General features: G+C 34.8%; 1 protein-coding gene across 1 annotated transcript in view; it reads left to right on the top strand.

The window, feature by feature from the left end:
* LOC142341767 (myosin-VIIa-like) overlaps positions 1-25,630 on the top strand; it is a 74,108-nt gene that overhangs the window by 15,462 nt on the left and 33,016 nt on the right. Inside the window, exons 5-10 of the mRNA XM_075392985.1 lie at positions 7,306-8,372; positions 8,986-9,197; positions 9,909-10,078; positions 10,484-10,753; positions 11,425-11,903; positions 18,772-19,655. Of these exons, the coding sequence (XP_075249100.1) occupies positions 7,306-8,372; positions 8,986-9,197; positions 9,909-10,078; positions 10,484-10,753; positions 11,425-11,903; positions 18,772-19,655 (3,082 nt within the window). The remainder of the gene's footprint in view (positions 1-7,305; positions 8,373-8,985; positions 9,198-9,908; positions 10,079-10,483; positions 10,754-11,424; positions 11,904-18,771; positions 19,656-25,630) is intronic.

Raw genomic sequence — 25,630 nt, 5'->3', positions numbered from 1 at the left:
ATAGAATTTAGTTAGAGATGGCGCAGTGGAAGAAGTGGATGACAAGCAGGAGGTGAGAGGTTCGAACTCTTGTAAGGGCGGTGAAATTACATATTTTAGCGGTGAATTGTGGTGAATTTGTGAAAGATCACCGCTTAGTCTAGCGGTGAATTTACATAATTTCACAGCATTCACCGCATTTCACCGCTAAATTACGTACGAAATTTGCGGTGAAAAAAAACTTTTCACCGCTTTTCTTACATATTTTTGCTTATTTTCTCGACCCGGGAATCCGACAAAATGACTCGAGCTTCAAACAAAAGTACAAGCAGACTTAGAATATCTGTTTGATCAATGGAAATATAAACATTCGCAAATAACGGTTTTTGAAGGAATAGAGTAGCGACTTGTTGTAGGACGCATGAAATAAGCAGATACTGCGAGTAAGTTAGATAAATTGGGTCAACTTAGACAAGTTAATTAGGTGTTTGAAGTAAGCGTTCTTTCTTGAAGGGTTATTGTTTCGAAGACGCCAGAGAGGGGATTTGAGTGATCTTAAGCAAACAAATTAATGAACAAAAGCATATTGAGCTGTCGATACATTTCGTTTACTGAGCAAAGTTGTATTTGTGCATCAGGCCATAATCGAAGTGAGTAAATTAAATATAGAAGTAAACTAGAGAGCAAACATTTGAAGTGAACTGGATACTTTGAACAGAACTGCAATTTCAATGTGAAGTAACTAAAAATGCGGTTTTGCATTTGCAAATCAATGGGCACCCTAAACCTGGTACTATCAACTCTTTAAGTTATATTCATCATTAGACTCTGAAAAATTGTGTGGTTGTATTCCTTATGGTTGTCTATATGTAATAGGGATGCCCGACGGTTACAATTTTTGGATCTGAATTAGTTAAGTAAAGTTTTTTTTTATTTAATTTAAATAAAAAGGCAATTTATCAGTTTTCGAAATACCACCAAGCAGATCTTGCCCGCCCCCCATGGAGGTTATATTGAGCGGACGTTTACCAAAATTTAATGTCAGGTACACCCAATGGTCCTTTCAAGCTGGTATAACTTTTGGGCCAATCCGACAATCCAACCCCGAGCTATTAACACCGGAAGATGTGTGATTTGATGGGTTTCGATATTTTGTACGGAAAAAATGACTGTTTGAGTATGACATAAGGCCAAAGTGTTGCAATGGGTATCAAGTCCAGAGTACAGTATCAAATGATCATGGGAAGGGTTTAGGAAGTTGTGGGAGAAATTTATTAGCATTTTGAAATAAAAATAGGCAGTTCTCACTAAAAATAGTTAACATTGAAACATTACCAATTTCTCGAAACGTTGAAGTTGGATTGACCTGAAAATTGGGGGATAGACTAATTTGGGTACGAGGAATCCAATTTTGAGGTCGGATTTGACCCTAGACCAACTTGAACGGGACTAGCGCACGCCGGTGCTGCGGGACGTAAAATTTGATTTGCTTGTGGAGTATTGGTAGCAGCCTTATGATCTTTGGAGTGTTAGTGTAACCTTTCAAGGGTTTTTTAATGGTGTTATTTTTAACTTCGGAACTGGGACCAGAAGTCGGTGCTTCGGAATAACCCGAGTGCCGAAAACCGGAAATTGGCCTTTTTGAGCGGGCGAATGGCTTTGAAATGGTAATAATATGATAACCTGAGACCGTCAGTGACAAAAAATACCCACCCAGGTCAATATTTGACAAACTCGGATTTTTCGGTTTTCGGCATCCACGACTCCCTTAAAATTTTTCAAATTGCGAACGACTCGAAACGGCTAATCCGTAGGTCACGGAACTTGGCAGGCTTGTTGGTGGTACCCTATATTTACTAGAAATTTTTACCAGAAGACGTTTTGACCGTCACTTCCCGAGATATTGACTTCTGAAACTTGGGGTCATCCGAGAGGTCGATGAAAAATACGCGCGTTCATTGCTCGTGTTCTAGCGGAAATTAGGCCATGAAATTTTGTATGTAGTTGCAACTATGAGTGAACTTTCCGTGACAATATTTATTTCTATCAACTTGACCCCTCAATTTGAACGGGTGACATTGGATGACCCCAAGAGGTCAAAATTTTAGGTGTTTAGGAAAATTGGTCTCATCGGCATTTATAAATACAGGGAATTGCATGAAATGTTGTGAAAACTCAGAATTACAATTAGTCTTTGGTTTAGGGTTGAGTTTAGTTATTTATTCAACACATGATTTTTAACAGGGATTGATTGCAGCTAGTTAATTTGATAGTGGAAATAGAGGAATAAGAACTATTCAGAGCAACGTTCAATGTTTACTAATAAACACTGGTTGACATGTCAAGAGCATAAATGAGATGAAGTGGAGTGGATTTATTTACATAAGAGTTCAAAGGTCGTGTATTTAAGATAAGGAGGAAGTTGAACAGTGGTTAGTAGCAGCTGGTTGGCAGAGCATAATTTGATATTGGTTTGTTTGCATAGCAAACAAAGCCCTCCTGCAGAATCTGACATATTTCAAATGTAAGTTGCAATGTTTACTTAAGAGATTAATGTTTGTTTGCTTAAAATAAGAGCGCATTGGTTAGGTATAAATTGAAGGGACACAGAGAAATAGAGAAAGAGAGAGAGACGTTGGAGATTTCTGGGAGAATTCAGAAGTTTGAACACAGGAGAGATTTTTGGACAAGCGACAGAAAGTAGTTGATTTAGTTGGACCAAAGTTTAAAAGAAATTGAGAGTGAGAGTGATCTCTGGAAGTTTGTAATCGCAAGACCAATTGGGATACTGTGAGCGTTTTTGATTTAGTTCATTTGGGAAGTGATCCGCGGATATTTTTATTAATATTTTAATACTATTACAAGTTGTGTTTGAGTTTGTCCTTTCCATTGATGTGCAAGTAATTTTTTACATTCGTTATCCATATAACTAGAAATGATATTACGAGCCCCATTGTGAAGTAATTATTTCAAGGCAATCTAATTTGCAACAGCATACAAGAGTGGAAGAGGGAAAATCGCAGAGTAACAAAGTAACGCTTGCTTCACCAATTCAAAACCTTTGGTTTATTTTATTTGATCGATTTTCTGGGCGACAGAGTCCCCTCACTGTTGAGCCTAGCAGAAATTTAGAAGACGACACTTGTTTCAGGTCACAATATTTGGTAATCTACTTTAGAAAGAACGATTTATTGGCTAAACGCAAAGCCCATGTCAAGCACTTACAGTTTCAAATTAATAGTGCCGTTAAATTGAGGAAGAGCCAAGCGACCATAAAACTTCTTATGGAGCACATTTCCGAAACACTCGAGAAGAGTTAAGTTAATCCCAAGAATAATATGAAAACGTTACGCACTTGGTTTGCTAGTAAATGTTCAGCGCTAGAAGACCATAAAAAACTAGCGTAAACCGTTGCAGCTGATATGAGGAAATTGTTGAGGTCCTTGGAAGCCGAACCAATGATCCAATAGTGGAACCAAAAAGTGCGAAACAAGTGTGATCCGGCTGAATGTTTGCAATTGAGTGGCTTTAATCTCAAACAATTGATAAAAATTTTTCAACACTTTGAATAAAATAACGCCAAAAGATTGTATCAAAAGATCATTGAAATGCAACCACTGATTTTGCCGATAATAGGTTTGAAGTGGACTGTTGATTAATATACTCTCGAGGTTTTTCTTGAACCTCTGAAAGATTTTCCGCGATAGCACAAAGAGACGTGTTATCTCATGATTATTCAGTAGTCGATCCTATTGGATGCTGCGCTCTATAATCAATGAGGTTGCAAATTCTTATGAATAAGTTTTGGAGGAAGTATGGACAGGAATAGAATAAACTTTTGTGTACAATATGTTAAAGTAATTGAGAAATGGAATGATGAACTGCAGAGGATCAAAGAGCGAGCAGTTCCACTACTCTATTTCATAGAAAAAATAGCGGCGAAGTATCAAGTTCACGTCTTCAGTTATGCTTCCCTTGAGGAGACGTGCATAGTAGCACGCTTTCGAGTTGATTGCCAATCAAATGCAAACATTTTTTTTTGTCGTCGGGAAATGTAGAGTTGCACTTATTAGGCCGCTATAATTTTCCAGGCTAGAACTTCAGGCAACCACCTTTTATCAATGGGAAAATTGTCATTTGACCCAAAGGACGTTTTCAGTATTCGTTGTTTTTGTACGCTCAAAAGCACACAATATTTTTTCATTGCATAACTCGGCAGCTGAATTTTTACTATCCCATAAACATGGCAGAAACAACAATCATGCGTGCACAAAATTCTTGAGAAATTGGCAAAACAATTGGGTATTAGGATTGTGGATTGCTCTCCCAAAATTAAAGAAAAATGGTGTTCTCTGCAGAAAAAGTGATGCAGCAATTTATTCCAGAGAAATAAGAACTTAAAATTTTCTCTTGCCAGAGGAAAGAATAATCGGCCAAATTGTTCCGTTTAAGAATTCAGGAAAAGAGTTTCGGCCCTCTGAAGTGATGTTACTGAGCCGAAGCTTTAAAAGGTGGTTCTTTCTATTCACTTGCTTGTCAACAAAGGCAGTTCATATTGAAAGAGCAAAGTGCTCATTTGGTAGACATTGAGTCAAGGCTTGCGGCCGTAACACGATTTACTGCCAGAGGAGGCATGTCATACTCCGTAAAAAAAGAAAGCACGCCAAATTTTGTGGGCTCCGCTGAAGAATTGGAAATTAAGAAGTCGAAGAACAGCTCACCCAGGAGCAGATAGTATGGCATTTCAAACTACAAGCAGCTGTGAAAGAGAAATGATCGTTGTTTTAGAAAATCATAGTTTCAGCGGCGAAATACTGAATTAAACGCTATGCATTGCGAAACAAGCGCTCAATTATAGGAAATTCACAGATGCAATCAATTATCCAAGTGATTTGATTACCATAAGCAATTTCTGCTGGGCAGACCAAATGTAGCGTTGCTTTTCATGCCGAAAGCTAAACGAATTGTTGATTTTGAAAAGCCTACAAAAGAGCACAAGCGTATTCTAATATGGTGGCAATGGAACAACGAATTTTGCTCCCAATGCGGCCTTCGATCCAAATGGAATAACGAAAGAAAAAATGCTATTCATTTTGGTGATTTTGTCTTATAAATCATCAAAAATGACTCAAAAATGACAAAAGGATTTAAAACGGAGCGAATATTTGAAACCTATCTAGGCAAAGACGTAACAATACGGTCAGCAACAAATTAACTACATATAGAACGATAGAAATTCCCGTTGTAGGGTTGGAGCCAATTAATAACAAAAATTGTTTTGAGAGGCGCCACATGAAAACTTTCAGTTTTTTCATAACCACTTTTCTCCATGTTAATAAAACCTTCCAGAGGAACTATTCATGTATTAGAGAAAACACCTACTTCTTAAAATCTTTGTTTAGGGAAAACGTTTACACACTGAATCAATTTGTCATTAAAAATCCACAATGTAAAAGTAAACTGCATTTTTTTGACTTTAACAATCACAATATTTGTTAATATGATTTCAAAACTTTTTACCTTGGTGGGTTGAAAACTTTTCTTTGATAATGATGGTTTGGATTTTACCGGTGTGCACTTAATTTTGGAGTAGTCTTAAGTTTTTGTGTAAAAATTTAATAGTTTTCATTTGCTGATATGAAATTAGTTTTATTACAACTTCATCAACCAAAGCATGCAGTTGGTGTTTAAATTAATTTGTTGATATCCACTAAGGATTCACTAGAGCCATTATTGTCGTACAATTTAATGTTCAATGTGCGCTATATTTGTTGTTCAAATTTATTATACGACTTTATTATTGCCACGTGTTATTTCATTTTAATCATTTTAAACACTACTTTTTTGCGGATTTTTTATAATTAATACTTTTACTTGAAACCCAATCCCCTAATGTTCGAGTTGTGTTGACCCTACCCGGAGATATTAACAAGAGAATCAAATCTTAAATTATTAAAATCAGCAGTTTTGATTCGTAGGGCAAATTTGAAGATTGATAATGTAGGAATACAAACCGGGAGCGGTAATGTCTAGAAATAATAATTCAACGGTTACATAAAATTTATATTTGGTTGGTTGGGTGAAAAAAATCTTGGAGGTTAAAAACTTATAATGGACGTAATCAAATACAGAGAGAAGCTGAATTCAGTAGATACCTTCCTCTGTTATCTGAATGACTTTTGTTGTACTGAATTTCATTAATTGCTTCTATTTTAAAATCAAAACAAACACTGGAAGCGTTCATATTTTGGAAAAATTTAAGAGAAATAAACTACAAAAAAACGAAGAACAAAGAAACACCATGTAAAGAAATCAGTTTTGAGTTTACTGATATCAGGAGAAAAATTTGCTTTAACATTTACGCATATTTACTTGAAATCTTCGTATATTAGTAGAAAATTAGGATTAAGCTAAGAATTGGCGATAAACTTCTCTTTGCCATAATGGCAAATACCGCTAAATGGGTAAGCTTTTTGGATCTATCGGAACAACAAAACATCAAATTGGAAAATGATTATCTTCTTTCGCACCTTTTGCGAAATAGGTCAAACATTTTTTTTAACAAAATAATTGTTCCGTACAATCAGTATCTAGATGACCAGCAGCATACTTCAAAAATGGACAAAAATGTGCGGAAAAATTAATTCGAGAGAATATGATATTGATTGGCTGGATGATTTCAAGCTAAATTACCTATTAAAAAACTGCAAACACAATTATTGATAGAGAATTTTTTGCTTAAAAGCAGAAAATTGTTTTCTTTGTTGCTCTGATAGAATTGTTTGAATTGATTGCTGTAGACGTCTGATTCAGAGGTAAAACGAAAAAAAAACTAATGTGACCAGAGCAATTGTAAAGCATGGCAAAACTTGTTCTAATAAGCACCAAAATTTTTGATGACGTTCATTTTTTGGAGAATGTTGCGGGGGTCTTTCACAGCTTGTTTGTGCCCAGAATTATAGAACACTCGGCAAAACACTGGTGTAATCTGCACTTTTGTTTCTAAAACTTTTGACGATTATAGTACAAAAAATTACTAAAAGTTGCAAAATCATCTCATATTCTTCAACCTCAACGTTAACGAGAAACAAATAAACAGCTTTTGCCTCAGATGTTTTGCGGAAAACTAATGAACAGTTTTCCAAAATTTTGATACCACTCCCAAAATTCAAAATCTGGAGAAACGTATTTCAATTAAATTACTCATTGAGTTTTTTTGCGCTCGATGGATCTATAAATGCTTAACTAAGTTCGGCAATAAATGACACTTGTTACCTTTTGTCCCGCGATCTGAACAAAAAATAATTGGTTTTCTCTTTTTCATAGGAATGATGGAGACGATTAGAATTAGAAAAGCTGGTTATCCGATGCGACACCACTTTGACTATTTCTTCAACCGATACAGCATGCTATTGGCCACGACAAAATATTACTCAGTAGTTACGCAATCAAGACGCAATCCCGACACGAAAGAAGCAGCACGGCTAATTTGCGAGAAATTCCTCGGCCCCAATGCGGACTGGCAACTCGGACGAACAAAAATCTTCCTAAAGAACACTCACGACTCGTTCCTTGAGACGAAAAGAGACGAACTGATAAATCTAAACGTGGTGAAGCTACAAAACTGGTTCAGGATGCATACAAGTAAAAAGAAGTTTAAATACACACGGAGCAAAGCTGTCAAAATACAATCGTGGTATCGTATGAAAAAACAGCGACAAAAATTTGTCATAATCCGAGATGGATTCTGTCGTCTTCAAGCGACGTTCAAATCACGAGAACTTGTCAAACTTTATGCACGTAAGAGGGAGTTTATCATCGCATTGCAATCGATGTGCAGGTCTAAAATTGCGCGTGATAAAGTCAAAACTGAAAAAGAGGCTTCAAAAGTTGTTACAATTGAGGTCAAACATGTAAACGCTGACCTCAGAACTGAGTTATTATTGGAACTTGAAAGGAATAAAGAACAGTTTTGGCTCCAGAAGAATCTAGAAGAATCGAAACTGCGAAAAGAGCTTGGAAATGCTCGTGAAGCGCAGAAAGAAGCTCAACGAATGTACAACAACCGTTTGAAAAGCTTCAAACGCAAAATGATGGAAAATCCTGAAAGGGTTCTGAGTCAGTCTCGAACCCGCGCCGCCAAGAATAAAGGACCTCTTGAATTAGCTGATTTTGAACAGTTGGATGACTTTTCGGACACAAGGAGTACAAATAATGTGATAGCACCTCCCCGGGCGTTTCAGGATCTTGAAAATCTGGATGACAGTGGATCAACTTTCGGCAGAATTCAACCAATGGGTAGTTCTGGTTCCGAAGGTGTTACTGAGGGACGTAAAGGTGTCAACGATGGGACTGATTATCAGTTTTCGAAGTTCGTCGACGTTTACTGCAAGGTATGTGAACACACTGGGAAATCAAATCTTACCTTACATATTTTTTAAGAAAATAACAAAAAATTATGAGATAGCAGAATAAGTACAAAAAGTGGTAATTTTTTTTCAAAAAAGAACACTGAATTGCTCAAAATATTGTTTTACACAATCTGGTGATTAGATATTTTCAAAATTATTTGGCAAAACTTTGATAAAAATAATTTTAACTTAGTATAAAAATTAATCATATAATTAATTTATGAGGCCCCAAAACAAAGTAAAGCGAAGCCGTGAAGTTCTTAGAAATTTGAGAAGGTGAAAATCAGCTGGGCTCCAAAATAGTTTATTAAAAAACAAAGGAATAAATAGCATAAAATAGAGAATTGTATGAATCAGTTCACATCTTTTCGCGGGGTCACGTTTACTCAGACTTTGTGCATTTTTCGATCGATGCTTCCAGACAATGTAATTTTGCGCACGGCTCCTCCACCCCCCCCCCCCCCAATTCGTTCATCTTCGGTCTGGGCATACTTATGGTTTTGGGACCGTAGCCTGGGTAGTCTTGAACACGTTGTATGCTAAATTTTGTATCAAAGCTGTAACAAAATTATACTGAACGGGAGGCGTTTTCTAGGGCAATATTACACCCTATCATGAGAACGAGTGCCCACGACAACCTCTCACATTCGCAGTTGGTAAAGAACGGGACGCGATTGAGGCATGTGCTGCTCTCTCCATATTCAACATCATCCTTCGATTCATGGGAGATGTACCCTTTCCATCTCATTCCCATTCCTATTTCAACAGCAGTCCATTGACGTCACTACACTCTTCGCGCTCAAGCGGGTTAGTTAATCATTTGAAGGTTTGAAAGTTTTTAAGACTTTTAAGTGAATTTAATCAGCCTTTTCGCCAGGGTACATTTCTTAAAATTCAGCTGCCCGGGTCGCGTTGTGAGGTCCAAAGTTACACTAACTGGATCATTTTGTAAGAAATGCACTGCAAGCGACTGAAAAAAAATTTCACCGAAAAATCTTTCATGATAATCAAAGTTTTGTGCTTTCAAAAAGCTGAATTTATGAAGGAAATGCGTTGAAAAATTAGCACATTATGAGGATAATTGAAGAACTTGTCTGCCAAAAAAGTTCAGCTGCCATCACCGTATTTCTCAGATAATTTTCAAGAAAAAAACTCCTGTAGAAAAGAATTCCAAAGAGGAATAAGGGAGTTGTCTCTTAGTTATAAAAAACTTTGCGTGAAGATAAATTTAGAATGACTTCTTTAGTCTCTTTTGTAGAAAAACCTAGAACTGTAATTGGTCCGCACTAGGAAATAGTTAGACATTTAGCAAGAAATCTGAAATTATAATGATGACATGCGCAACATCATCTAATTTTTAAACCCATCGCAAAGAAATTAATCGGGGATATTAATTCAATTTTCTGCTCTTCAGTATTTTTGATTTCTGAACTCAATGGCAAAGGATTGCACATGATTACATGATTAATGCTAAAGCCCAAATTACACCGATTGCTTTGATTGTGACAATTTTTTCAGGTACGAAAGCATGCGACACAGCACTGGTCGAGGTGGAGTCTCCCGTAACACTTCAGGTGAGAGTGCGGCTCTGTTAGGAGAGTCCACAGTCCACTTAGAAGGTCACAATGTCATGGACAGAATCCACGACACCATCAGACGCAACAAGAGATTCCAGCAGAGTTTCAAAGGTAAGGTGTTTTGAGTTGTAAAATTGTATTAGCGACTTTCTGTGAACAAATTTATCAAAAGAAAAGCAACTCCTTGTCTATCTGACCTATGATCAGAGTGTCACAAAAGTATTGGACACTTATCAGAAATAAGAGGTCAACCTCCTATCAGAACTCTTTCAGTTGACCTCTTATTGAAATAATATATGACCTCTTGTTATTCCATCAGAAACAGATATGTTTCGGAAACATCATATCTCCATGTCCTCTTCTTCAGTAAATAAAATTAGCGCATTTTTTTACGGTATGCGCTCAAATTTTAGTCCATGAAATTTTCGTCGAAGAAACTGATCCAAGAGCTATATCAATTTTTAAAAGTTAATCATATTTAATCATCTGAAGGAATCCAATTAAACTCTGTTACAGATTACGAATCGTCTAAGAAGGGCTTGTCAATGGGTAAAAAACTGGCCACTTTTACCCTCAAACGCAAATCAGCGCCCGTCTCTCAGCAAATCATTGAATCTAATTGGTCGGACCAGGACTTGTTCAGAGCTGTAGAGGACACTCTATCAACTCCATTAGAACAGGCTCAGTATGTTGTAGGTTATGGGATAATAAAAGCGAAATTACGAGACGAAATATACTGCCAGCTATGCAAGCAGTTGAACAGAAACGAAGATAAACAGGAATGTTGTTTAAAAGCAGAATGATTACTCTACACAAAATGAGGCTGTGCTTCTTTATTCGGGTTAAGGAAGGTAACCCTAACGGAAAACATAGTCCTAAGTCTGATTCTGATATGAAATAAACCTTCCATGGAAATGATCGCCCCGCCGAAATACCCCCTACGGAAATGAACCCCAATACTAACATTGAACACCGGTCGTTATAATTTGATCGGTTGTGATAGTTTGATATCAAGTCACACGGGCCGCAAAGGCTTGGTTATGGCCAAATGCGCAGCTCTTTAAAGCTCTTTAATAAGCTTTACCCGTCTTTAATCAGTCAAGCTTTACCCGTCAAATGGGTTTGTTTTCCTTGGGGATATTTTTCCTCTGCTTTTTTGCTATCGGAAATTGGGTGTTTTCTTTTCGGAAACCAATTTTTGAGATGTTACACGCGTACATGATTTTGATTTGTGCTGTGATCCAAAACCGTTGTGTCACTATGTTTCGAAATCGTCTACTCTATTCATCAACTGAGATATCACTGCAGTTAGTTATCTTTTAGCCGACATTTTATCTATGTCGTCTTTTTACACAAGTTTATCTAAACGTTCAGTTGAAAAGCTCCTGAGCAAAATTAACAACTGTAGGATTACGAGTTTTGAATGTTTTCATTCTGCTTTAAACTCCAGAGTCGAGCACGAGGTTGGATTTTAATGTCATTATGCCTCGGCTGTTTCGAACCCTCGACCACATTTTCGAACTATCTCAAAGCATTTCTCACAAACGCACCCGCAAATTTCCAGCCTTACTGCCTGCGACGATTGGCAAGAACAGTTCTGAACGGGGCTCGAACCCAGCCCCCTAGCTACTTGGAGTTACAAGTCAGCAAGTACATGAAACACCTGACGTTGCCAGTAATTTTGATGGACCACTCGATCAAAAAGTTAGCGGCTGATTCGGCGACAACGTCCAAAGAGTTGGTCAACGATATTTGCGATAAAATTGGTTTGAAAGACCGATTTGGCTTTTCGATTTTCATTGCATTGTACAATAAAGTGAGCTCGCTTGGCAGTGGTAACGAGCACGTGCTAGATGCAATATGTCAGTGTGAACAATATGCGAAAGAGTTGAAGGCATCTGAGAAAAATGCTCCTTGGCGGCTGTATTTGAGAAAAGTATCTTTTTTCTAATTATCATGTCAACCATGTGATAACAAAGAAGGATCTATTCTGTCCCCCCCCCTCATTGTGTTTTACGCCCCCCAGTTACAAATTATATGTTGTTATATAGCACATTACTGTGTAAAAAAAATAGCACGTTCGCCTGGGGGGTGTAAAAAATATAAGCTCACTAAGCTGGGGGGGGGGAACAGAATAGATCAATAAAGAAACACAATTGCTGTATTCTGAACGAAAACGCTAAATTCTGAGCAATCACATTTGTTCTAAAGAAAAACCTGGTTCAAAACTTGACCATGTAGAACACCCTAGTTCCGACCGTATTCTTCCCATGTTGAGGTGCCAAACACAAGTCACCTGCTATCAGTCCGTTTTGGGTCGCACACGGGGGTATAATGTGACCTAAACTACAGGGTCCAGAAAGGGATAGGGCCGCACTGTAGTCTGGTCAATGATCGCAGGAAGATCTGATCAGAGACCAAAGTGTGGATGCAGACTGATCCAAATTCGCACTAAAACTCATCGCAGGGCAAAAAGTTGCCGTTTTCATTTGACCAATGTGTTTACTGGTTCCAAAACAAGGCATTTTAAAACAAACACTGGCAATAGTTTAGTCAATCAACTTTGCCCTGAGGATTTCAAAATGCACTAATTTATTGTTCCGAACCCTCTAGAGAGGAGGGGGACTATATACTCAAATGGTTTTTTTTGTTCAGTCAATTTTGATCGATCGATATGTTCATCGTAAGGGAGTTGTCACTGGTATCATTACAAAGACCGTCCAGCGTAGAATATGAACTTAAAAAGCTTTTTGGAATTTTGTTCTGTAGAGAGAGAGAGAGAGAGAGAGAGAGAGAGAGAGATATCGTGGTTTAAATTTTTGTGAATTTTAGATCGATTTCGGTTGTTTTTATTCACATTTTACGGAGTTTTTGCCTTAAACTTTGTCAATTTTGCTTAAATATATTAAAATTGTTATTAAATGTACAGTTGATTTTCTTTTTAAAGACATAAATTATTGTTGACTATTTTGATTTAATTTTGTTGGCTAACATTTTGGCTAAAAATTTCAAAATTCAGCATTTTCATAAAAAATAGCCCGAAATAAGCTCCTTTAGTCCTTTTTGATTAAATTTGCCCGAATTACTCACTAAAAACAACTAAAAAAATCTTTTTAAACTACAAAGGGAGATAGTCCTATTTCCATGTCCATTGACAAAAGTCTAGAATTAAGATTTTGCCGTTTTTCTGCTAACTTTACTCTATAATTATCAAATATGCAACATTCATTTTTGATCTTCTAACTAACATTTTATCTAGATCTATAACATTCGTTAATGGTCGTTAATGGACGAACAGCAATAACAAGGCTGGTGTTGTTCCAACCCTGGACTGTTGAAATTCAAAAAAAAACGGTTGATCTGTTTGAAAACCGTTCGATATTTTTTTAAAGACAGAACATTTCAAATCGAAGCTCATTGGTGATAGGTTTAATTGGCCTCCTAATCAGTTTCAAATTAATGTATCTAGTTTTTATACAAAAAAATTTATGGTCCTTTTGACTCCTAAAAATGTTCTTCTTTTTTTACCGAAACAACATATAAAAATTTTTGGTGTTTTACATTAATTTTCACAATTTTTTTTTCATTTTTAGGCATTGACCCATTTTTCACCTTTTCTTCTCTGGTTTCGTCACGTTATCACATTATTGACAGTTCACATATTATTTTATTGGCGTTCAATTTGTGGTACAATTGAACATATAAACGTCTTTAAAAGCATAGATTATGGTCTTAACGGCATCGAAACGCCTTTCTTGAAGATTTAATTGATTTTTTCACTTTTCTCCTTTTTTGTCGTTTTCACTTTGCTTTCTTAGTCGTATGAAACTTCCTGGAAAATTTCAGGTATCATTGGTTTTGTTATTTTTGAGGGAAGGTGCAAGTGAACGTAATCTAATGTTTTTAAAGAAATAGTTATTAATTTACTGGCTTCCAAACAGGTTTTTCGCAAAAATTAAGCTAGTTTCTTTTTAAAATTTTTGTGTGTATTTGACGTTTTTTTGGATACGTAAGACATATTCTGAATAATTAATGAAAACTCGCATACCACATTATTGGTTTTTGAGGAAGGCTCAATTAAACATGTTTAAGGGGGGACAGATTTTTAAAACAGATTCTCATAAGATTACACTTATACTGCCATAGTAACACAAGGTGACCAATATTATCTGCCAGATCTTGCAGGGTGCTCTTTTTCTATGGCAGTTCCTTGTTCTTAATTGAAGCACCATGTTTTCATCTTTTTATGTTTTGGTTTGATCTTTCTATTGTAGCATCGTTTTGTTTTTCCTGATAATAAGCTGTTCCTGTAGTATACATACCTTAGTCATCTACACGTTCAAACTGTACTAAGATAGGGGAAAAGCGACCAGTTTTTTCAGCTATAATACTTTTTTCTCATATTTCTCAAAGTTTGTTCCAACTCGGACCCGAGTGCATTACTGCTCAGATGACAGCAGAAAAATTAGCATGCCTTTTATGGTGGCAATGAGTTGAATGGGGTTGAATTAAAAACTGAACTAAATTGAAAACAATAGCAGCTTCCATGATACGGTTGAGATACCGCACCTAAAAACCTTTCCATAGTTGTTACATCCATGTACGTGCTCAACGTTATGATTCAGTCATCCATTAATCTTTTACTGAGCTAGGATGGTAGAAATCAAAAATCAAACTGGCAACAGAAAATGAGCAAAAATTTCACATAAGAAAGGCTTACCAACTAATATTAAATGACCTACCTGAGCAGAAATTGTCTTATTGCCTAGTCTAATAGTTATACCTGTTAATGTTCCGACCCCACTCGTGGGAAAAGGAACTATATTATCAAATGGGTCTTTTTGTTCAGTCAATTTTGGCCGATCGATATATTCATCGTAGAGAAATATGAGTGGTATCACTAAAAAGCTCCTCCAGCCTAAAATTTGAAATTAAAAAGAATTTTTTGAATTTCGCATTTTTCGAGGAGTTATCGAGGATTGAAGTTTTGTGTGAACACGTGATATTTGGTATGATTTCGTTCACTTTTAGTGTAATTTTTCTTCAAATTATGATCTTTTCTTTAACAATTTTTCATTCAAATTTACATTTCACGCCACAAAACGAATCAATTTCGTATTCCTAATACACGAAAGGTGATAAAAAAACTAGTTCTGGTCTCATAGGGAAGTTTACAATAAAAAAAATCGAACTCTATTTGAGAGCTGTTTTTTTAGTAAACTTCTTATTTTTTAGGTCACCTAGAGACTGGTGGTCACTTTTCATATCGAGGTTTGGTTAATGATAAACCTGATTTACAGTAAAATGACGCCTAATGAACAAAAAACCACGTTTTCAAGGAATCGCGCATGTTTTTTAAGGCTTCGACTCTGAGCTTTTTAAATTTTTAATGAAATTTTGATTTTATTTTTGAGGTTATACAGAATTTTTGTAGCCCTATGGCATAGAATCGTTGGCTTAAAGTACAATGGGTTTTGTAATGAGCATTAGTGAGGATATCCGTGCTTTGATTGGACAGCTAATGGCTGTTAAGACTTTATGTATACCGATCATAAACTCATTTTATTAAACTGTAAGTCAGTTTCAGTACTGATAGGATCCTCATCGTTTCCACTGCAACCAAAACTTATTTGCTTAGTGGTTTAATCTTCTAACTATTGGTTTTGTGACTTCGATGCCACTTGATTTCGAAAACATTTTTAAAATTTTTGGACATTTTCGTTTTTCTGAATTCTTTTGAAATTGTATCACATTATCTTAATTTGAAAAGCTCCTGTTGGTTTGGGGAAGACGTTCAAAAGATCATAGACAAAATTTTCAGAGAAAAAACTAAGGGTTAAATGGCTTCGACTCCTTCTTCCCGCACTTTTCTACTGATTTTTTGGTTTCTGCCTGTATTTGTTGTTGTTTTTTAGTCATAAGAGTCATTGTGATATCTTAATGATTACCCATGCATTTCAAACATCTTTGTCTTTCTATCAAGTCATGGCTGAGCGTATTTAATGACTTCTGTTGATATCTATCGAACTTATTGTCTGTTAAGACTTTAATAATAACTGTTCAATAAATTTTTTTGAACATTAACCAATTTTAAACTTATTTTCATGACTTGTAAGAATTATTCAGTAATGACCAGAACCCCTTCCTTTTTTCTACAGCAATCTAATTTATTTTCGTTACCGTATATTTCTAACTCCTGGTTTTATGGCTTCAATGCCACAAGATTTCAAAAAAATTTTTTGAATATTTTTCAATTTTTGGTTCCTGTTGAAACCTTATCAGATTATCCCAATATTGATAGCTCCCATTGGTTTTCAGAAAACGTTAAATGGAGCATAGATAAAGATTTCAGATAAAATGATATGGTTTAAATGGTTGCCACACTTATTGGTTTCTGTATTTGTTTTTGTTCTCATAGTCATAAGACTTATTGTGATATCTTATTGATTACCCTTGCAAAACAAAATTTTTTGCCAATTATCGAGTCATGACTGAGCATTTTTGTTCGCTTCTTTTCAAAGCTATTGAAATTAATGCCTGTTAAGACTTCAAAACTAATTTTGCGAAAAATTTTTTTGAACATTAGCCAATCGTAATTTTATCTTTGTGAACTGTACGAAGATCTCAGAAATTACAGGAACTCCTTCTTTCTTGATTCAACAAAATTAATCTTATTTACGGCTTTGATCTCTAACTATTGGTTTGATAAGTTCGATGAACGAGTTTTCATAAATTTTTTGGACATTTGGAAAATTTTCGTATTTGTTTTTGATTCTTCTGAAATCTCATCACATTATCTTATTAGTGTAAGTTCCAATTGGCTTCAAAAGGAAGTTCAATGGATCATAGATAAAGTTTTCAAATAAACGCTTATTGTTTAAATGGCTTCGACACTTTCGTCTCGCACTTTTCTACTGACTTTTTGGTTTTTGCCTGTGTTTGTTGTTGTTTTCTTAGTCAATGACTTATTGTAATGTTTTATCGCATCGATGACTTGTCAATGACAAACATCAATTTCGTCCCATCGAGGCATAACTCTTATGCTCCCATTGAGCGCTTTTATTGCCTTTCGCTGAAAGGTATTGAATTTAATGACGTTGATACTACCGGTTTTCTCAGAAATTTTGTTGTTTTATTGTATTTGATCATATTTATTGATATTTCGAATTCATGTTAAAAAAATCTCATGCTGTTAAAAAAATAATTGATGAAAGAAAAGTCTATACCGAAGAATTGTTTTTTAATGGCTTCGACATTTTTCTCGCTCGATTTTTTTTGAATTAGCGGTTTTCGCCTAATTTTTTTAATCTTTAGGTAGGCGTAAAATGCTGATAGGTCTCAAAAACTTGTAATTGAGTTTTCAAGGGTTGATGTTACCCGAGGCAGTCATTTTATAGCGAATTGTCTCAAAGTTTATGATATTATACTTTTTCAATGGTTTTTTATTTTTTTCAGTTTTTGTTTTATTTGTCAACTTGTAGCTTATTCTCATCATTGAGAGGTCTCATTCAAATTCTTGTATTCGAAAAAAATAAATGTCTAGTAATATCATGTCGCAACTGATGTTTTGTTTGTGGACAATATGCGTTTAAATAAAAGCTTTAGTGATGTACTTGTAATTCTTTTTCTCTTCTTTTAGCACATTCACGTGATAACAGATCCAAATGATTATCAAATGTTGCCCAAAAGCACTCATTTAATCTTTCAATAAAAATTTAGTTGCATTTGGTATGAATGAAGAAGGAAGGAAGAATACATATTGTTCAGATAATAGCTAATGATTTTAATGGATTCAATAACTCGTGTTTTCGCAAAATTGTTTAATTTTTTGAGTTTTTCTGCTGCTGTAGTCCGTTCCTATGGCTTAATCTAACCAACGACAAGACCTATTGGTTTCACCATGAATGTTTAGTAAATTTATTATGAATTATTTTGTTAAAAACTAATGATTTTTAAGACTTTAGAAATTATTTGGTTTAAAAAATGTTGATTGATTTTTCAATTTCATCTTATTGTTTCCTTTTATCGACTTTGTTACCTAGTCTCATTAAGGAAAATTGCCATCTGCTGTATAATGTGGACAAAGAAAATTTGTGGAGATAGGTTTTGATACGATTGCATTTTGGCGTTGTTACTAGGTGCGTTCAAATTTAGATACTTAGTTTTTGCCGTGAAATTTTGTTTTTGCTTCTTTTGTTGATTGTTCTTTTTTCTATGAAATATCTCGTCAGCGCTGTTATGAGGCATGGCATTATGTAATTCAATAAGTAGTTAGGTTTTTAAACGTTTTTTTAAACTCAAATATCTATTTTTATTATCTCTTCATTTGGTTGACAATTAAGTCAAAAGTTTAGATGAGCTCGGGTTGGAACACCATGTGCGAACGCAGCATCCTTGTTGAAGATAGAACGTTAAATGTTTTTTTTTGCAAGTGAGATTTAAAATTTTGCTGAAAAATTGTGTTGATTCTAAAGTTTGAGTATCAAATTGTTTTAACGTTTAGATGGCAAACGTATTTGAGTTATTGAAAGTTATATGACTGCAAAATTTCCGTGGAGTAATTATACATAGTTGCCGGGTTGAACCAAAAATAATGTCAGATAACAAGCTAGATTTGGTTAATTTACACAACTAATCTTTCAGTAAACTTTCTTTTTTATTCTGGACCCAAAATGTCATATTCGCAAGTTTTCGAAAAAAAAAAATTGCATTTCCTTGTACTTATTGTCGTATCACACGCAGATGCATTGTCATAAAAGTAACTGTCCTCAACTACAATTGAAATAGTTGACACGATTAAACAGGAATGCTTTAAACCCTGGCATGACCCCATGGAAGACCCCATTTCCACTAACCTTATTTACCAACAAGTTATGAGGGGCATCAAATACGAAGAGTATCGCTTTGACGATGATGACGAACTATGCCAAGTTGTAGCCGAGCGGTACTACGTAGAACACAGAAACCGAGGCCCGAACGACCAAAACCATCTAAACGAAATGTTGAAAAAGTACTTACCTCATTTCGGGGAAGGCGATTATGGTTTAGACTTCTCTTACCGCGAAAAAGTTGTGAAATCGCTGCATAATGTATTCGAAAACGAACGGTCTACAAATTTGATGAAAGCAGAATTGGTTGAAATGGCTCGAAATAAATGGCCGCTGTTGTTTTCGTTTTTCTACGAGGCTTCAAAAATTTCAGGTCCGCAGCTTCGTCGAAATGACGTAATAATTGCTCTGAACTGGACTGGAATTTTCCTCACCGACGAAAGAGAAGATATCATGCTTGAAATTACTTACCTTGAAATAGTATCTGTAAACGCAATGAAACACCAAGAAAAGCGATGTTTAGAGCTTCAGTTATTTTCAGGAGATGAGTTCATATTTGAGACCACAAATGCTGATGAAATTAACGAAGTTGTTCAACATTTTTTGGACGGTTTGAGAAAAAAGTCGAAATATTTGATAACAATATCGCAAAGTAAAGAGGAAAGTCATTCGGCGGACTTTTTGAGGTTCCAGAGAGGAGAGCTTTTAGAACTGAGCGCTGGTTTGACTGGTTCCGATATAGAAGAACGGTCGCTGTTCACAGCTCGAAATGTCAACTCTGGCGAGACAGGTGTCGTGAGTCAGGATCGAATCTATATACTTCCGACTATCAACAGACCACCACCTGCAATATTGCAAAGGTAAGTCTATTAAAATTAGAATTTTTTGCATTCACTTTGCCACAGATTTTCTGGTACTTTTCGGGGTAATACTTTTAGCTTTCATTTTTGTCTGCAGATTGACAAAATCTGAACCCCAATTTTATTTTTCGATGTGGCATTTTTTGAATTATTGCGGCAAAATGGATCTCAGAGAAGAAATGAAAAATAAATATCTAGACATTTGCTCATAAAGTTTCATGCGCTAGCATCATCTAGAGCTCGCTTCTTTTGTGGACAACTGAAGAAGCATATACAAGACGCCCTTTAAATATTTTCAAAAAAGCATGTTCAATTAACTTCCCGCATAGTTTAGAGTGAAATGCTTCACATTTTTTTGATGTTCAAGTTATTCGATGAGTTAGGCGGAAAAAATATTGCAAAAACTGAGAAAGAGCAATTATAAGTTTTCAGCTCAGTTTTAGATAAAATCATAGGATCAACCCAAAATTTCTAACAAACGAAAATTGAAAATTTTGCTCATGTATGGTTGTATTTATAAAACATTAGCAGTACACTTTTTTCCGTAAAAATTATTTTATACCAAACACCAAGAAACTGCGTTTTCCTGGTTCGCTTATACCTTAGAATCTCCTACTCAGATAAAAGACAGGCTATTTTTTTCAACTGGTAAGAAATAGCTAAAAATAAAACTCTAAACTGGCCAGAATTTTTTCGAGCAAGGAATATTTATTATTCAATTGTTCTCCTGACAAGGTAAAAAATGACATGATCAGTAAAAAAAATTACAGGATGGAAAGATGATGAATCAGTACTGACTGACTTACTATGGCACCGTAAACCGGGAAAGCATCTTAAGCTTGTAAAAACTGTGCTTTTTTCTAATATCAATCTCTATCGGTTGAACATGGATTACATTTTGTTGGAGCTGAGCTTACTAAATAAACGAATGCAGTCAAAGGAAAATTTAATAATAGAGTTAGAATAGAATGAGAAGAGCAGTTCAAGGTTGCGTCTAGTCAAAACCCAGATGACTTTTAAGTGCTTGCCATTATATTTAGTATCCATTAACAGAACGTGAACATCATATACCGACAAAAATTAAAAAACCCGGAGTCAAACTCCAAATACCTCTTTTTTTGCCATATAAATGTTATGATGTACGTTTGACTTACGCAATCCATTTTTGATTTGAATCAGATTCTTTTCGATTGGTTTACCTCGAACCTTTTTGGTTTCTACAGACTATCCGTCAACTGCTCTAAAGCGTAACAGATTTTCTATGACAGAAATTTTACACTGAAAAAGTGACGTTATGCAAAATTGTTCATGTTTTTTGACATCTTTATCTGAATAAAATAAGTGCTGCCTTTTTGACACAGCAAACCACGTGATTACCAGTATAAATAAAGCTTGATGAAATATCAGACATCAGATAATTTTTTTTTGGTTATCTTAAACTGATTTGCACTAAGAACTCAAGCGCAATACCTTGAGTGGAAATTTAATTGTCTGTGTCTTTCTTCACTAATTTATCATCGTGATTGTACAGTTTCAACTTAACTTTGACCTGTTAAAAAAGAACTAACATTTATGTTTTCATATTTTTTTCCGAGAAACAAAATTTCAATGTAAGAAAATTTTTGTGCTGAGTACAGAGTCACTTTCTCTTATTGGCTAAACCATAGCAAAACAAAATTTCAATATTGGCATTATTCAATTGAAAGTAAACAAAATTTTTGTTTTTTTTTGTTATCTGCAACTGCTATCTATAGATGATTTATTCTGATATTTACCCGCTGACTCGCTGACTCTAACAGTTAGCACATTGATTCACCCGCTGACTCTAACAGGCTAGCACATTGAAACATTTGACTTTTACAGCCAAGACATAGGGCAGAAATTGCCGTTACATAACTCCTAAATTCGCTCACGGTATCAATTATTAACCAGGACTCACCAAACATTGATCGTTTCAACGTGGAATTTATTTGATATTCTGAGAAATGCAAATTTTTGAAGAGCCTACTTGAACGATTTGGTACTGAGGTTAATTAATTATGGAGTAATTCGACTGTATTTTACAGCATAGTGGACAATACAGTTTTCTTAAAGCTAACCGCAAAACTGTGACATCCCGATAGAATTGAAACCAACGAACCGGGTGGTGTAAGTTCTCCTTGTCATTGATGAGAGAACAGCTTTTGCACATATTCAGTAGTCACCAATAAAAAATACTAACTTAACTCTCTGAATGCAAGAGAACAGCTTTAGTGCAACAGTGGCATGTATTCAGCTGCCCTTTTATGGTTACCGCCACATTTCAGAGTCCTTTTATGTGCAGCATTGATTTGTTTCTGATTAAAATTTGCTACCGAAATAATCACTTAGTCCGTATTTCAAAACAAGGCGGTTCAGCAATGTGCGATGGCACATAAGGTTCCGAACCCGCCCATCCACAATTTTGGCATAGTTGTCTACCAAATGAGGAACAGATAGAAAACCCAAAAATTATTTTTTGGGAATCCCAAAAAACCCAAAAAAAAGCCCAAGTAATTTTCAAAAAAATTGTGTATGAACGATAAGATAGCCTCCAAAGCAAATAACTCAGTGGAGTAAAAATTGCTGTGATATGCCAATATTAAGAAAGCGAGTAAAGACGAACAGCAAAATCAAACAACAACAACAACAAACCTTAATTACATCAAAAACTTTTGTCCGTTTTAAAAAACAAAATTTAATAACAAAGTCAACATACCGTCAGATGAACCTAAAACTAAACAAAAAAAACTTATAAATCAACAGAAAAGATATGGACCAGTCCATAAAAAGGTTTGGTAACAATTAGACAAAAAGAACAAAAACAGTAAAGTTAAAAAATTCGCTTACTTTTTTTTAAAACAATTAACTTCAAAGTAATTAAAACCATTAGAAATCAAGTAAAATATCCCAAACGTTTACGATTACCAATGCGTCTTTAGAAGGGCATTAGGACCTGTCCTTATTCATTTCTTTAGGCGGCCAAAAATAAGCAAAAAAAACAACAAAAAAACAACAATCAAAAATTCAATTAAAACTTGCCAGAAAACGCTGTCAAAACCGTCAAGCCATATTTCGGCCCTCAAAATATATTTGTTTGCGCCTTCATTAAACACCGATAACGTAGTATTTGGCCATTTATTAGTGAGACTAGGTAACAAGTAGACAAAAAAGAGAAAAGGGCAAAAGTATGTAATAATTTTGATTTTTTTCGAAACAAAATTATATCCAAAGTCATGAAATTTATTAATTACAAAATGAAATACTTATATAAGGTCGTTTATTCATCCCAAAGAATTCTTTGAGACCAGAAATTATGCAGAATAATTCTTGCACCTACAAAAAGAACGTCAGATATGACAAAAGTCAAATTAATTTACTTTTTTTTGCGGAAAACTGGTGTCGAAGTCAGTAAGGTCATGACGCATTCTTTAAAAAAATAGATTTTGGGACATCAATCCATTTTAAGACCTTCCCTTTACACCCATAATGTCATATTTGACCTGTAACTAACGAGATTAGGTACCAAAAAGAAAAATAAAAAGAACAAACTTGCGAAGTTAAAAAGTTTTTTATTTTTAGTTTTGGAAATTGATTGTATTCAAAGTCATGAAAGCAATCAGCTATCTACTAATATCAAAATATCGGTTCGTCTGTTATTCCTAAAAAAGTCAGTGAAACCTATCACTATACAGGAATTTTCAAACAATTGAAATGACAAAGTAAAAATAACAGTTAAAGACAAAACTAAAAAATTCAATTAATTTCTTGAAGAAGCCGTTAAAACGATCATCTATATCTCTAAGGATTTTAATATAATCAATTGTGTTTCATTTTGAACGCTAATAATGTGATATGCGAACTGTCAGTAATGTGATGATGTGACTAGAAAACGTGAAAAACTGGCAAATTTCTAAAAACAAAAAAAATCTGAAATCTAGTAGTATCAAAGACAGGAAACAATAACTTCAGGCTTAAAAACGCAATCGAGAATAAATTTCAAGTCAGTAGAATGAAGAAGAATTCTTTCTCTGCTTACACTAAGCTGCAAGTTGACCAAATTAAGAAAAAAAATTGAGGAAAATTTCATTAAGCCATTATTTATTTAAAAATCAATTTTTTTTAAAAGTCGAAACGATCATAAATTTTTGAGTAAAAAACTAAATGCATTAGCTTGGGGCTGTTTCAGAAGCCAATTGGACCAATCACTCCTGAGCCTTCATTTGATATCTTCTGTTCTTTTTTATTAAAAAAAGGTCTTTTTTCAAAAAAAAGACAGACTGATTGCAATCCGAATTGTTTTTGGATTGTAGCAGTTCAAGATTGGCCCAAAACTTACCCTGCTAAGGCTTATTGTCCATTAGGAACTATTGATTTTTCGAATATTGCAGATATAGATAACTTGTTAGCTGAAAACGCAAAAAAAATTCTGCATTTTTGATAATAAACGAGTAAAGCTAGCAAAAAACGGCAAAGTTTTAATTACAGAGTACTCTCAGCGGAAGTTGAAGTAGGATTAGTCCCCTTCTGAATCTACAAAGATGGTATTAGTGTTGTTTGGGGGTGTAGTGCAGGCAAATTTTATCAAAGTGGACTAAAGTAGCTTATTTCGTGCTGTTTTTTTTATGAAAAAGGCTGAATTTTGAAATATTTATCCAGACTTTTTGACCAAAAAAACTAAATCAGAATAATCAACAAGGCTTGTTTTTCCTTAAAAATAAAATCAACGACACTATTCTTAAAATTTCAACAAATTTTAGCAAAATTGACGAAAAATTAGGCAAAAATTTCGGAAAATGAGAATAAAACAACGTGAATAAAACAACTCTACTTTTTTCCGAAGTTTAAACCTCGATAAATCCCTGTAGAAAACGAAAATTAAAAAAATCTTTTTAATTCCAAATTTTACGCTGGACGAGCTTTCTATTGATACCAGTTTCAACTCTCTGCGATGAATATATCGATCGGCGAAAATTGACTGAACAAAAAAAAACCCATTTGAGTATATAGTTCCTCTCCCCTCAAGAGGGGTCGGAACAATTAGAAATTCTCAACTTCATGTGGTCCACTTGAGTTTCTGATTAAATGGGAGCTGATTTTTACAGAAAAAACTTCAGGGAGGCAGGCGCTTGAACAATCAAGAAAAACCGAATCTGACACTTTGACTGTGAGCCACCATACCAATATGCACAATGCTGAGAGAAGCATACCAAATTTTTCTCTTATTGAACTGTGAAAAAATCATTTTTGCAAATCGTTAGATTATGTATCAAATTTTGTCTAAAAGAAAATTTTGTTTTGTCGTTTTTTATTGTTCAAAACCCATAAATTAGATAAAATGTATTATAAGCCTGAAAGGGAAGAGAAAATCTAAAATACTCCCAGCTACCGATGAAAACATATCCAAGTTTACTTGTTCTCTTATTAAATGTCTGTTGCAGTTTTTGTCTCAAATGTGCGAATTTCTCATTTTGAAAAGCTCAAAGCCAGCGAACGTTGAACTCACAAACTCACAAAGTTCTGAGGGGAAAGCAAAACAATTTTATGGCAAAATCTAAGTTTCTTCTAAAAATTTATTTTTGATACGCAAGTATTGGTACAGCTGACATTGGACGCATTTGTGTTTTGATTTTTCTTCAGAAACTTGATTTCATACGATTTTTTAAAAACTTTTCTGGCGTATTTTTGTAAAAGCTCTATAAGAAATTGTTTGAAAGCTCGCGAAAGCTTAAAAATTGACCAAAGTTAATTAGTAAATAATCAATACGTAATTTTCAAATCGTTATTAAAAGGTCGGTTGAATCGTTTGCTTACCGTTGTCGATACCAGACGGTTATCGTGCAGGATCATAAAAGATTTGTTGAAACATCTGTTGAAACATCCTTGTAAAATATCCGTTGGAAGTCGCCTGGGGTATATAGCTGCATCGATTCCTAGATTCTGCTTCTCTTTTTGTA

This window comes from Convolutriloba macropyga, chromosome 6 (genome assembly GCF_964194025.1).
Source record: "Convolutriloba macropyga chromosome 6, txConMacr16.3, whole genome shotgun sequence".
NCBI lineage: Eukaryota > Metazoa > Xenacoelomorpha > Acoela > Convolutidae > Convolutriloba > Convolutriloba macropyga.
The sequence above is the reverse complement of the archived record's forward strand: the minus strand, read 5'-3'. Positions and strand labels throughout refer to the sequence as shown.